This window comes from Suricata suricatta, chromosome 2, assembly GCF_006229205.1.
Source record: "Suricata suricatta isolate VVHF042 chromosome 2, meerkat_22Aug2017_6uvM2_HiC, whole genome shotgun sequence".
Classification (NCBI taxonomy): Eukaryota; Metazoa; Chordata; class Mammalia; order Carnivora; family Herpestidae; genus Suricata; species Suricata suricatta.
Window position 1 is genome coordinate 820,177 of NC_043701.1, and position 13,256 is coordinate 833,432.

The 13,256-nt window shown below is 48.6% G+C and overlaps 1 protein-coding gene across 1 annotated transcript in view; it reads left to right on the top strand.

Annotated features, from left to right (window-relative positions):
• Window positions 1–13,256, top strand: part of LOC115304168 (receptor-type tyrosine-protein phosphatase N2-like) — a 333,289-nt gene that overhangs the window by 284,292 nt on the left and 35,741 nt on the right. Inside the window, exon 6 of the mRNA XM_029954228.1 lies at window positions 1,334–1,682. Within this exon, the coding sequence (XP_029810088.1) occupies window positions 1,370–1,682 (313 nt within the window). The 5' untranslated portion in view covers window positions 1,334–1,369. The remainder of the gene's footprint in view (window positions 1–1,333; window positions 1,683–13,256) is intronic.

Consider the following 13,256-nt stretch of genomic DNA (forward strand, 5'->3'; position numbering starts at 1 on the left):
CCCACAGTCAGAGGTAGAATATTGAAATTTCTAACATTTTCCCACTGTTCCAGAGGGGTTGAACACTGGGCCTTGATGTGTCTAGTGGCAAAACAGTCTGTTTCCTCCTGGGAAAATGGGCTAAAGGAATGCGGGGACTTACAGATAAAGGCTCAATGAAAGACCATTTTTGATGGATTTGATGTTACATGTAATTGTTAAGGGAGACCCTGGCAGCTTTGAGGTTACAGAACATTGCTGTTGAAGGAGTAGGCTACAAAGGTGAGTCCAATAATTAGTAAAGAAAGAAGTTGTGGTGAAATAAAGACCACAAGTCAGGCAATAGGGGTTTCACTCATGGATTAAGGGATGCTTGAGCACCAGTTAACACCAATCCAGGCGATGGGATTGGACAGACACTTCTCCAAGGAAGGCAAGAAGCCCGTGACATCACTAACCATCAGGGACATGCAAATCAGAACCTTAGTGAGCTACCACGTCACACCCTCTAGACGGCTACAAGGAAACAGCTGGCCAATAACAAGCATTGGCGTGGAGCTACTGAAACCAGAGTCCTCACACGTCGGTGGTGGGAATGTAAAATGGAGCCACCATATTGGAAAACATTCCGGCAGCTCCCAACAAGTCAAGTGCACAGTTACCATACTACCCAGCAATTTCACTTCCAGGCATAAACCCAAGAGAATTGGAAACATATGTCCCCCCAAAACTTATAGATGATGCTCACAGCAGTATTGTTCATAATTGCCCCAAACGAAAAACAACCCGAATGTCCACCAGCTGACGCATAAACAAAATGTACTGCATCTTTAAAATAATATTTTCCAGTTGTGGGAAGGCATGCAGTGCTGAAGTGTGGATACACCTCGAAAACATCATTCTAAGTAAAAGAAGCCAGACACAAAGGCCATGGGTCATGTGATTCCATTTACATGAAATGTCCAAAACAGACCAGTCCATAGAGACAGAAAGTAGATTAGAAGTTGCCTAGGGCTGGGGGGAGGAAGAATGGGAATGACCACAAGATTTCTATTGAGGTGAGAAAAAAACGGTCTGGAATTAAAGACACTGGTATTCACACTGCTCTGGACACACTGAAAACATGGAGTCGGATGTATTTTGTGGCATCTGAATTATATCTCCATAAAAATCAGAAAAGCAGTGCAGTACAAACATAGACCATAGAACTCGGTCCGCCGGTGGGGTGAAAATCAGGGTGTGCGTGTCAGAGATGTCTGTGCTACTTAGTGCCTTGAAAATTGGGGTCAGATGCCCTTTCGACTGGCTGACATGGAGACTCACCTGCTACTGTTCTGCTCCTCGGCTCCCGCAGGGTGAGGACCCCCTCGATGACCGCGTGCTGACCTTCATGGCGCAAACGTCTGCTCTGACCTACGCTCCTGGCCCCGGGGCGGACTATCCCGGGAGCCGCCCGCTGCGGACCCCTGGCCAGCTGCCGCCCGATGAGCTCAGCCCCAAGGTCAACAGGCAGGAACTGGTCGCTGCACTGGGTGCCTATGCGGCTCAGAAGCCGCCGGCACTCCCCGGGGAGGGTGACCCGGGGCCGCGAAACCCACTGCACGCACCGTGGAGAACACCAAGGGTCCTTTCGGCACCGGTGGAACCCCGGAAGTGGCCTTCGCCTCCAGGAGACCCCAAAGCCCCCCCGGCCGTGGGTGATGGTAAGTTAGCCTCCCCCAATCCCCAGACTTTTGTAGTTTCTGTCTTTCTGGCCCCTGCTGAGGGCCGGCCCCTTTCACTCTACGTGTCCTGTGAATGGCTTCTGATGCGTCAGCGCTGCCGCCAGGTCATGGCTGCAGCCATAGCAGCAAGAGAAAGGGCCTTGGGCACCCTCCTGTGCCTCTGGGGCTCGTAGGAGAGAAGGCGGTCGGATTCACGCCCAGGGAATAGAGCCGTGGTGCTGAAGGAGAGAAGGGCCCTCCGGGGTGGAAGGGGCCACAGCGCTTACACCGCCCCCCAGACTCAGCCTCTCTCTTCATTGATGAAGATGCTGAAACAGGTTGGGGAACAAGGTTGGGGTCAAAACTGACCCCAGTCTATGCTGGCCACAGAATGTTGTGGAAAATTGGACATGAAGGCTTTTGGGTCCAGCATATGTCACGCCTCGGCACTCCTGATGGTCAAACTCAGGGTCGCCTCATATATTTGTGGTTACTTGCTGTCCCCAGAAGAGCCCAGTCTGACCCCCATGCCCCTCACGATGAGCGCGGGTGCCGGGGGGCCTTCACAGTGACTAAGTCTCAGCACCGCAGCTTCAGGGCCCTTCCGTGAGCCAGCGCTCTGTGGTCTCCCTCAGGATGTGGCACTTGCTGCTTCCTGTGGCTCTGCCAGGGGCAGAGGGCTCTCTTGTATTTATCTTCTAGCAACCTTTTTCAACGACCCTAAAATATAAAGTGAGATTCTGATAAAATATGATTTCTTCTTTGAAGATATACAAATAATAAAATCAAGCAGATAACGGGTTTTTTAATTGGCTGAGAATCACATTAGCATTAGTGTTCTATTTTCTGTAAGTGATGCCTTAATTGGATTTGTTCTGACAGTCTCTTTTCTACATATTGCTGCTTTTCAGCTGAGTAGCTTCCTTGTTCTCTCTCTCTGTCCACAAAGCCATTATGGCACCTTTCTAAATGGAAGGCAAACAAAGTTATAATTAGAGGGACGTGGTGTGTGTGGCCATTACTAATGCTTTCTTCTCCTTCTTGTCTTGGGAAAGAAAGCCGTGTGAGAAAGCAGAGTGTGCACTTGCCTACGGATTGTTCTCACACAAGTACTCGGTGGTGTGACTGGCAGTGCTCTGCGGGAGCTGCTGCCTGGGCTGGTGCCTCGCTTTCCAGCATGTTCTTCTGGGGGGGTTTTCTCCTCCGCACAGCGGTGAGAAATTCCTTTTACTGGGCCTGCTGCCTTCTGCAACTCCCATAGTTACTAGCCTCTATCAGTGGCCTTCAGCTGTCATTTGGCTGTCACATTGTCATTGCACTCCCATCCCCCCAGCTCAGCCTCACCTGACACCTCTGCTGTGAACGCAGCCCAGAAAACCATCCCCAGCCACTGGCTGGCGGCCTGCCGTGGCTTCTGCCCGGACTCCTGGGCCCTCTCCATGGTGCTGAGCGCCCCTTTCCGGTCTTCTGCTCGTGTGCCCAGCTTACGAAGCCACCCCTCCTCTGTCTCCTTTCCCATCTCCCACAACTTAAACAATTCCGTTTTATCAACTACTTCTGTCCTAGTTATTGGCAATGGAAAGCACCTGCCAAGGGACTAACTGCGCTAGAGAGCCAGGTGTGTTCCCGGAGCGTGCGGCTCCCCGGGCTTGCTAGTGCTCAGGAGCCTTCTGTCTCCGATCACTTGGGACCCTCCATTCTTTTTGATGTCCCCTGAGGCACAGGTCTTTGGGAACATCCTCTTTGATCTGCATTCTCCGGTGACCCTTACTAACTGCATAATTTGGTTGGCATTTTTTTCTGTGCTAACTTGCGACGTTGGGCATCTTTTTATGCATACTGTCTTCTCAGCTGCACTTTATGCTTTCAAAGGAGACAAGTAAAATGTCAATCACAAAATAAATAGAGTATTGTTAAATGAACCCTGGGCTTTAGCAAAAGGCAGCCTCTGGCCTTCCCTGCTACTCCTGTGCCCGCTTCCTCCTCACCGTCCAGTGGTTTTATCTGCCGGTATTTCAGTGTTGTGTTGCTGGGAGATGGGAACTCTCGTATAACCCTAACTCAGTCGTTTTATCACACATCAAAATTAATGGTAATGTCTTAGTATCATGACCTAATCAGCACTCAAATTTCTCAGTTGTCATAAATTTTCTTTACAGTTGGGCTTTTTTGAAGTGGGATTCGAAGAAGAGCCATTGTCTTGGTGGGTGTGTCTGTCTGCTAAGCCCCTTTAAACCTGCAGAAGATTTCTCTCTCTCCTTTGTGTGCCTTGTGGAGTTTGCACATTTCCAATGATAACACATCATTGTTCCCGTTTCCCGTGCTCTGTGCTCTCTGTAAACCTGGAGCCGTAGGAGCTGGCCCAGCCCAGAGGTTTGACGGTGGTGTTAACTGTTCAGCAACCAGACTTCAGAGGTGGTGACAGCGTGCTCTTCTGTGGGGTGGACACTGTCCTGCTGTGTCTTGGTCTCGCATCAGCGGCTGGGGGCCCCGCACCCTCTCTGGCGGACTGCGGCTTGGCCGTTTGAAATGTTCCGTCTCTCAACAAGAGGTGCTGCTCCCCCGCCTGGAGGAGAGGCTCCTGGCACCTTGCACGTCCCGCGGTCTGCAGGCGCACGTTTGTGTGATTGTTTGACAGATGTTTGTCCCCCCTTGTGGACCATCAGCTTCAGAAGATGGCGCATGGCCTCCTGGGCACTGTCCACATCCCAGCACCCAGCGTGTGCCTGGCAAAGTGTTTGCTGACTGAACGAACCGGTAGCTTCTTCCACATAAATGGATTTTCATTTCAAATGGAAAATCATTTGATTTTCATGTCACTCTTACAAGAAGGCATTATTTTCAACCTCATTTTCCTGATGAGAAACTGCAGCTCAAAAGTGTAAATGATGGCACTTACCCCAACTGTCAGATCACTTAAGACAAAGTCAGAGCTCCGAAGAAACAGTTGTAGAACATTTCGACTTAAACACAATTTGCTTTGTCACTCTGGCTAATTGCTCCTGGACTTAAAGCGAGCAGTCAGCTCCCACCTTTAGCTTTTGCTGCTTATTGTGAACAAAAGTATGTGCTTGGCCTCTAGAGGGGGCGGAGAAGGTCACTGAGGGGCAGGGTGTCAGCGGGGGTAGGGTGGGTGAAGATTTCTCTTCTTACATATTTAATGAAAAAGAATAAGAAAAGACCAACTTCCCCCTAAATTTGCAGTCCGGGACTTCCTGAAAATAACTCTTGGACGCTGTGCACTGGGATCTAATTCGTGTTGGAAAACAGCAGGCAGGCGGGCGGCCGTTTCCCATCGCTGCCTGGAACACCGCCCTCCCCTCTGAGGGCGCCCCCCGCCCCCGCCGCGGTGCCCGGGGGGGGGGGGGGCGCGCAGGTGGGTTCAATGCGCCGTGAGCACAGAACCGCTGGGCGTGGTCCTCTGCACAAACCCGGCTTCCCCTTGGGGGCGACAGCGAGAGGCTGCGCGAGGGGGGGCCGAGGGCCGCTGGGCCCTCAGGAGGTTCCGGCCTGGACGCTGGCTGTCCCAGACGCCCCGAGGGCCGTGCCTGGAAGGGGGACCCTGTGGTCATGCAAAGGGCAGGGAGCTCCCGTGTGACACAGAGAAGGCGCTGTCCTTCGGCAGCACGACCGACCCAGCTTGAGTCTCACATGCAGCCGCGGGGCGACCCCCGCACGCCCGCCCCCGGAGAAGAGCTGAATACATTGAGGTACCGACTCAGTGTGTCAGGAAAGCACCCTCTTTCTCCATTTGTTCATTATTTATGTCCCGTCTTCTTTTAAAAAGCTGTAAAACAGTGCACACTTGCAAGAAAGACCACGGGCTGCGTGCTGTGTGCGGATTCGCGCACCGCCCAGCCCGGCCTCTCCGGCGTGAGGGGGGCGCCCGCTGCCAGCCACGCGCGCTCCTTTGTCCAAGTCGCTCTGGAATCTCCAGATCAGATGGCTGATCGTTTGTAAATGATTACTTGTGCTATTTTCCAGTTACAAAATGACAAAGGGCCACTCTGCAGAACTGGGGCGATAGGTGTGCAGAAAGAAGCGGACAAAGGTCACTCCCGCTTTTACCTCCTGAGGGGAGCACTCCGGGCTTGAGGGCTCCTCCTCCGCAGCTGTGTGCGTGCCCGAGCCCTCTGAGCAAGGTGACGGTGTCGCCCGTGTCCCTTCAATGTGTTCCTGCCTGGGGCGGGAGTCGGGCAGGCCCTGGGGACCCGCTCACTCTCACGTAGTGGACAGCTCCACGCCCACTTCCTACACTGAAGTTTATAGAAATTGTGGTAGATTCCACGTGACCTAAAACTGACCTTCTTAACCAGGCTAAGTGCCCGGCTCAGCGCTGCTCAGGACATGCACCCCGTTGTGCGGCCAGCACCATCGCCACCTCCGGGACACTGTCAGACACTAGCTCCCCCTCCCCCTCCCTCAGCGCTCAGTGCCCACCCTCCACTCTCTGTCTCTGTGGACCTGGCGGCTCCGGGGACCTGGCAGGAGTGGAATCAGGGGGCATTTGTCCTTGTGTGACTGGCTTGTCTCACGGGCACCTGCTCTGGGCTCGTCCGTACTGCCGCGGGAGTCAGGACCCCCTCCTCTTCCAGGCGGAATGATATTCCATTGTATGGATAACACCGTGTTTTATCAATCTATCCATGGACACTTCTGACTATTGTAATAAATTTATATTTCTAAAAAACTTTTGCATTACAAAATTATGATATGCTTATTTCAGAAAGATGCAACTATTATAGAGGGTACAAGGTGACATCCAAAGTTTGTTCCCCACAGCCCTCCCTCTGTGACTGCCCCACACTCAGAAGTAAACTGCCGCCCTGTGTGTGTGTCCTTCAGACTTCCCATCGGAAACCCGTGACCCATGCACATACAGGCACCCACAATCTGTGTTTTCACAGATGGAATCCCAGTGGTGGGAGATGTTGGAACCTGCTCTCTGAGCTCTGGGAAGTCTGGGTGTCTGTCTACGTCAGCCTCTCTGGACCTGCCTCCTTGTTGCTCCGTTGTCCAGTTAATGAACTTGGGGCATGCCTGTCTCACTGCATCTATTGTTCGCGTCCTTAAATGCATTTCCACCACATTTTTAAATAGAAGCATAATCATCTAATCATCACTGTATATAGTGACCACCATACAGTTAAATCAGGTCTATATCTCTATACAGTTGACTCTTGAATAGTGTGAGAATTAGTGGTGTCAACCCTCTGTGTTCTTGAAAATATGCACATAACTTCTACTCCCCAAAACCTTAACGACTATTAGCCTGCTGTTGGCTGGAAGCCTCACTGGTAATACAAACAATTCATTAACGTATGTTCTGTATTTTATGTGTATTCTTGCAGTAAAGTAAGCTGGAAAAAAGGAAATGTTATTTAAGAAAACCCTAAGAAACACAAAATATGTTCACAGTACTCCGTCCTATAAAAGGTGCGTGTATAAGAGGATGTGCGCAGCGCCAAGCTGCTTTGGTCAAGGTCACCCGCGTGTCTGTTAAATTATATATGTTTTGTTGGTCGTTGCTCTCCATGTAATGGCACCATTAACATCTTCATGCATAGATCTTTGCCGACCAGGGAACCTTGACTGTAGTTTCCCCAGCCTCAGTGGTCACTGAGTTTTCATGAAGCCTAAAGTCACTCTTTTTACTTTTTTTAAGAGACTATTTTTTTTAGAAGTTTTAGGTTCACAGCAAAATTAAAGGGAAAGCATAGAGATATCCCATCTACCTCCTGCCCCCCCCCAATCTCCCCCATAAACAAGATCTCCCACCAGAGGGTTACATTTGTTACAGCTGAGGAGCCTGTGTTGACACATCATTATCACCATAGTTTAGGGTTTAGTGAGGGTTCACTCCTGGTGTTTTACAGCAGGTTTGGACAAATGTACAATGACATGTGTCCATCACTATAGGATCACACAGAGTAGTCTCACTGCCCTGAAAGTCCTCTGCGCTTCCACTGTGCACCCCTCCCGCTCCCAATCCTGCAGCCACCGAAATGTTTACTGTCTCCTTTGTTCTGCCTTTTCCAGAACGTCCTAGTGTGGGAAGCACACAGTGTATTCTTTTGTTTACCTTGGCTTCTTTAATTTAGTCATATGCACTTAAGGTTCTTCCATGTATTTTCATGGCTTGACAGCTCATTTCACTTTAGCACCGAATAATATTCCATTGTCTGGATGGACGAAAGTTTAATTTATCCATTCACCGGCTGTGGGACTTCTTGGTTGCTTCCAAGTTTGGGCAGCTATGAACCAAGCTGCTGTGATATACACACGTGTGCTGATTGTCACGTGGGTATGAGTTTTCAACTCCTTTGGGTAAATTCCAAGGAGTGTGATTGCTAGATCCAGGAGTTTTATATGTTTGTGCTGTACAGTTAGGCTTGTGATACATTTTGAGTTAATTTTTATGAAGGGTGGAAGTCTGTGTCTAGATTTGCTTTCTTGCATCTGGATGTCCAGTTGTTTCAGCAACATTTGTTGCAGAGACGGTCTTTGCTCCATTGTGTTGCCTTCGCTCCTGTGCAAAGATCAGCTGACTATTTTTATTTGGGTCTGTTTTTGGGCTTTCCAGATCTATATGTCTCTTCTTTTACCAGTACTCTACTGTCTTGCTTTCAAGTAGTGTCAGACCTCCAACCTTTTTATTTCTCCTTCAATATTGCATTAGCTATTCTGGGTCTCTTCCTCCTCCATATAAACTTCAGAATCAGTTTGTCAGAATCCACAAAATAACTTGCTGGGATTATGATTGGGATTGCATTGAATTATAGCCACATTGGGAAGAACTGACATCTTGGCAGTATTGAGTTTTCCTATCCATGAACATGGAATATCTCTCCAGTTATTTAGTTCTCTGATTTCTTTCATCAGAATTTTATAGCTTTCTTCATATAGATCTTGTGAATATTCTGGCTAAAGTCATTCTTTCCATCCAAGTATCAATGATGACAACTAAATTGTGGAAACCACATCAGGGGATGAGTCACATACAATTTTCTAAATCGTTAACTAGAGCCAATGACAAATAATTTGCAGTGTACCCACTGGTAGAAGCTCCCAGTGTAATTCTTGCTCACTGATAACACTCAAAATCAAATCAAACAGGAAACAAAACCTCTAACCAATCTGTTGGAATTCTTTCTTTATTATCTTGATTCCACTAGCTTCCTTCCTATGGAGCCCAGACTAGGAATTAAGAGAATTTAATATTATTGCTCTGCTAACCTTTATTCTACGTATGTCCTATGCCAGCTCCTTCCCTACATACCTTGTTGTTTTTTTCGATTTAGACGTCTTACTGTATTGTAGGTTGAATGGCCAAAGTAATGAGTCCCCTCATCCCCCGTCCCCAAATCTGTATAAAATGGATTCTGTTGTGGTGAGATGGAATGTTTCCAGGTATGAAAGTCTGAGACACTTTCTTTAAGTGTTGACTGTGCAATTTCCTATGTGACCCTTAGCAAGTTTACTCATGAGTTTGCTCACTTGCCCCAGGAAGGTCTCCTAGAACAACACAGCGCAGGTGCAGTCTCCGTGCCGCATGCTGCCCGTCACATACGGTGCCATCTCCCTGCCACGTTTCCAACCTGAAAACTCTGCTTTATGGAGGCCTCTGACTCCAAGGGCACAGAGTGGGCCTCAGGGCAGAACGGAAGGGTCAGTAGGCATCTTTCTTCTTCCCACACGTGAGAATACTGTGGTCTCCACAGAGTGGAGCTGGGGTCTTGAGTTCCCAGAGCACTGAGGGCAGTGATTGCTTCGGGTGCGATCATAGGTTGAGCTCTTAGCTGAAGAAGTGGATTAGCCATGCGTACCCGGTTCTCCACCAGATAGAATTTGGCTACAAAGAGGGAGTTCAACAACTCTCACCATTCAGAGGGTATTTCTATGACTGGGATCCAAATACTCTGCTGGTTTAGCCTATTTGACTAATGTAGAAAAAACTTAGTTACTACTCCTGGATGTCTCTGGAAAGTTTTATATTCTAGTCTGGCATTTTCCATCCAGTATTTGTCTATACCACCTCCCCTCATCATAAGTCAGTTAACATTCTGAGTGTGCAGACTCATGTTAATGTGAATTTCAATGAAACATTCTTTAGAAACCAATCTGACTGCCACCCCCATCACCAACTGAAGTGGCACAGTTAATGCCAAACCTAATTTGAGATTTTTTGGTTCTTTGTCTCGTATTACATGTAATAGAGAGACTGGATGATGATGACAGTGATGGTGGTGATGATGGTGGTGGTGGCGGTGATGATGATGGTAGTGATTATGATGGTGCTGATTGTGGTGCTGGTGGTGATGATGGTGATGGTCATGGTCATGGTCATGATAGTGATGGTGATAGTGATGATTCTGATGACAATGATGATGGTGGTGGAGATGATGAAGATGAAGTGTGTTTACACATGGCTAAATTGTATAATTTGTATATATGCATAGTGATAATGGCATTTAGGAGCAAAGGCTGTTATACATGAATCACATCCTTGTTAAAGCAGTTTTGTAGTCAGGTTATCTGTACAAAATTGCTTACTTTCTAAAGCTTATACCATTTTGTCTGGGAGACCCTATTAAGACATACAATTTCAGTAGGTCAGGCTTGCTGCAGTTGTGCCTGTGAGTTGATCTCCTACTCCGGGCCTTACATATTTGATGTCCTGACATTTGTGTAATTGCTCTGCTAGAGCCCACTTGGAGCATTGAAAGCTACTTAAAATGTCATTATAAGCTGGCCGGGTCTTGGAATTATCTGGTGCAGTTGATGGAACAAAAGAGTGTTCCACTTTGATGCGCATGGTATTTGATTGTGCTCTGTGCCATGGTCCTTTTTCAATCCACCGGGGCTAGCTGGACTTCTAAAAAAGGATTTCTTGATTTCTGTTCGTCTTCACATGACTGACAGTGGGTGCCTTTGAGGTAACGCGGTGTGGTCTGCAGTGGTGGCACGGGACATGATTTCTGATATGCGCTAATTGTTCTCATCCAAGCTGCTCGGCCACTTCGAATCTCCCATTGCACCTGAGGTTTTTTTTTTTTTTTTAGTTATTATTCACTAATGAAACCAGGAAAGTTTCTTTTTTAGATGAGAGGAGGTAATTTTAGGAGTTATATTGTATTATTCCATTTTGAAGGTAGATATTTCTTATTATAGTCGTTCTAAGAGATCCATGGAACGTCTCTCCTGATGTCTGATCTTTATCTTAAAGAACATAAGTTTTATCATGTGCTTATCCATCCCCGTTCTTCTCCAGATAATGAGACTAGACTGAAGGAAGCTGAAGAAGAAAGAGAATGGTACAATAAGAAAGAATTTCTCTAAGTTCTTAAATGTTGGAACAGGTTACTAGAAGAGGAACACAATTTCACGTTCACTGTATTGATTATTAGAAATGTGGCAGACAGTCTACGCACTTTATTTTGTTTTCACAGTAAACCCTTCAGGTGGGAATTATTGACTTCCCAGCTCCCCCACCTTCCTTACCTCGGATTACTTTGTCCATGGCCCTTCTCAGCACCAGACATTCCCGTGTATTTGTATTTCCTTTCTCTCTGACACGGATGCGTGTCTCCTGAGAGCCAGGGCGCTGTGAGCTGCCCTATTCCTGCACCGGGGATGTAGCTGTGTGTAGAAAGTGCGCAAGGAACGTTTGTGGAAGGAAGGAGAGGAGGGAGGAGAGGAGGGAGGGAGGAAAGAGGGGAGGAAGGAATATTCCATCTCTTGAACTCTCATTTAAATTCGAGTGCCTCTGGGAGGTGTAAATCACTCACGGATTATCAGCCACCTCAATGAGACCTAGAACGAATCACGCACCGTGGGCAGCATGGAGAGGCTGCCTGAGGGGCAGTCTGGCCGGTGGTGTGCAGGGGAAAGGGAGCAGCCCCTTGGACATGTGGGGACAGGGCCAGGCCCTGGGCTCACACACAGAAGACGGCCGAGGGAGTGCGGGGTGCAAACGTCGCCACACTCAGCAGGGGCGTGAGAACCTAGCCTGTGTCGCAGCTTTGTCTGAGGCCAGTCTGCTGCGAACCAGGGTCAGAATAATCCCCGTGGGAATGCCTGTGCCCCTTTCCGTTGCACATCCGGCACATAATCCCATGGTTGTGGTCCGGCGTCTGGAATTGGAGGGGGGCTGGAGGCGCTGGGGCTCTGAGAGGAAAGGTAGACAGGAAACCTTGACTCAGGGGCTTCCCTTGGTCTGAAATGTCGTCCCAGGGTGGGTAAGAGATGTCCTCTGCCTGCTGCTGTTGGGTGCAGGGGGGCAGGGCGGGGATTCCCTGGCGGCGAGCCCCGTTAGCGCGCACACCGCATCTCTGCGCCAGGAAGGCGGTGTGGGCGACCCGGGGCAAGTCCTTGGTTAGCCCTGGTTAGAAAGGTTTTTGTCTAGTGAATGTTCTGGTGACATTTGCATTTACCAGAAAGACATTTTTGATTCAGCGCTTATTAAAGATTTCTGACACACGTATCATGCAGTTTCCTGCCTTGGCTGGCGGTGCGCGCAGGGACCTTGCACAGGGAGCCGTGGAGCCAGGCCGCCTGGCCGCCGGCAGCCTGCTCCGCTCTTAGGCGCCTGCCCTTCTCCCTGCCCTGGGTCCCTGCGCCCCGCAGGGGACAGCGTAGTGGCGGGCGGCCACCCTTCCCGGCGATACCCCACAGAGGCACAGTCCCGCGGTTACTTTGTAGTTCAGATTATTTCTTCATGTGTTTTATTGATTTTCTATTTAAAATATAGTCTTGACATTTTTAATAAAAAAGTTTTGCTCAGGTTAACTCAGACCCCACCCCAAAATTATACAGTAAGATTTTTTTTTCCAAAAGGTATAATCTAGGTTTATCTTTTTAAAAAATGAGTAACTTAATTGGGTTGCCTTCATTAGAAATTAAAAATAATAAAAATGTTAAAAGCTATTTTAGCAACAGTTAAGTTTTCTGTTTTTCTATTTTAAGAGTTTTATAGTGACATTTGTCAGATCTAAGTTTGTCAATTTAATTGTTAGTTTCTGAGGGTAAAATGTAGAACTTAGTTTACAAGTAGATTTAAAGGTTGGAGGTTGGTTGAATTTCAGGAAAGACATTTGCCCGCAGATGGGGAAGTAAGTACCAGGTTGGGGGGCTGTCAGCTCAAGGCCTTGTCTGTTTTAGGAGGAGAATGGAGTCACCTTTTGAGGTGTGCAGTCGTTTGAAGTTCCTGCAGGGTCTCCACAGTGGGTCTGTCCTGTGTGCTGAGTTTGCTGAGCCCTCTCCAGTCGTCAGGCCTCTCTGCCCGGGTGCGTGTGTCCTGCTGCAGCTCTGAGGCCTGCCGCGCCTTTAATTCTCTGTCCTTCCTCATGGTGACTTCTGTTCCTAGGTCCCGAACACAGGAGTGCCCAGTACCCGCTGGTGAAGTGAACAAGTGAATGGATGGGTGGGTGGGTGGATGAGAGGGTGAGTGGAGGGGTGGGTGGCAGAGTGGAGGGGTAGAGCCTGGGGTCTGACTTTAACAATGGGGTTTCACATGGGGTTTTAAAATGTACGCTAATAGTTTGGCAAAGGGCCGGCTCACGAAGCCTAATCTTA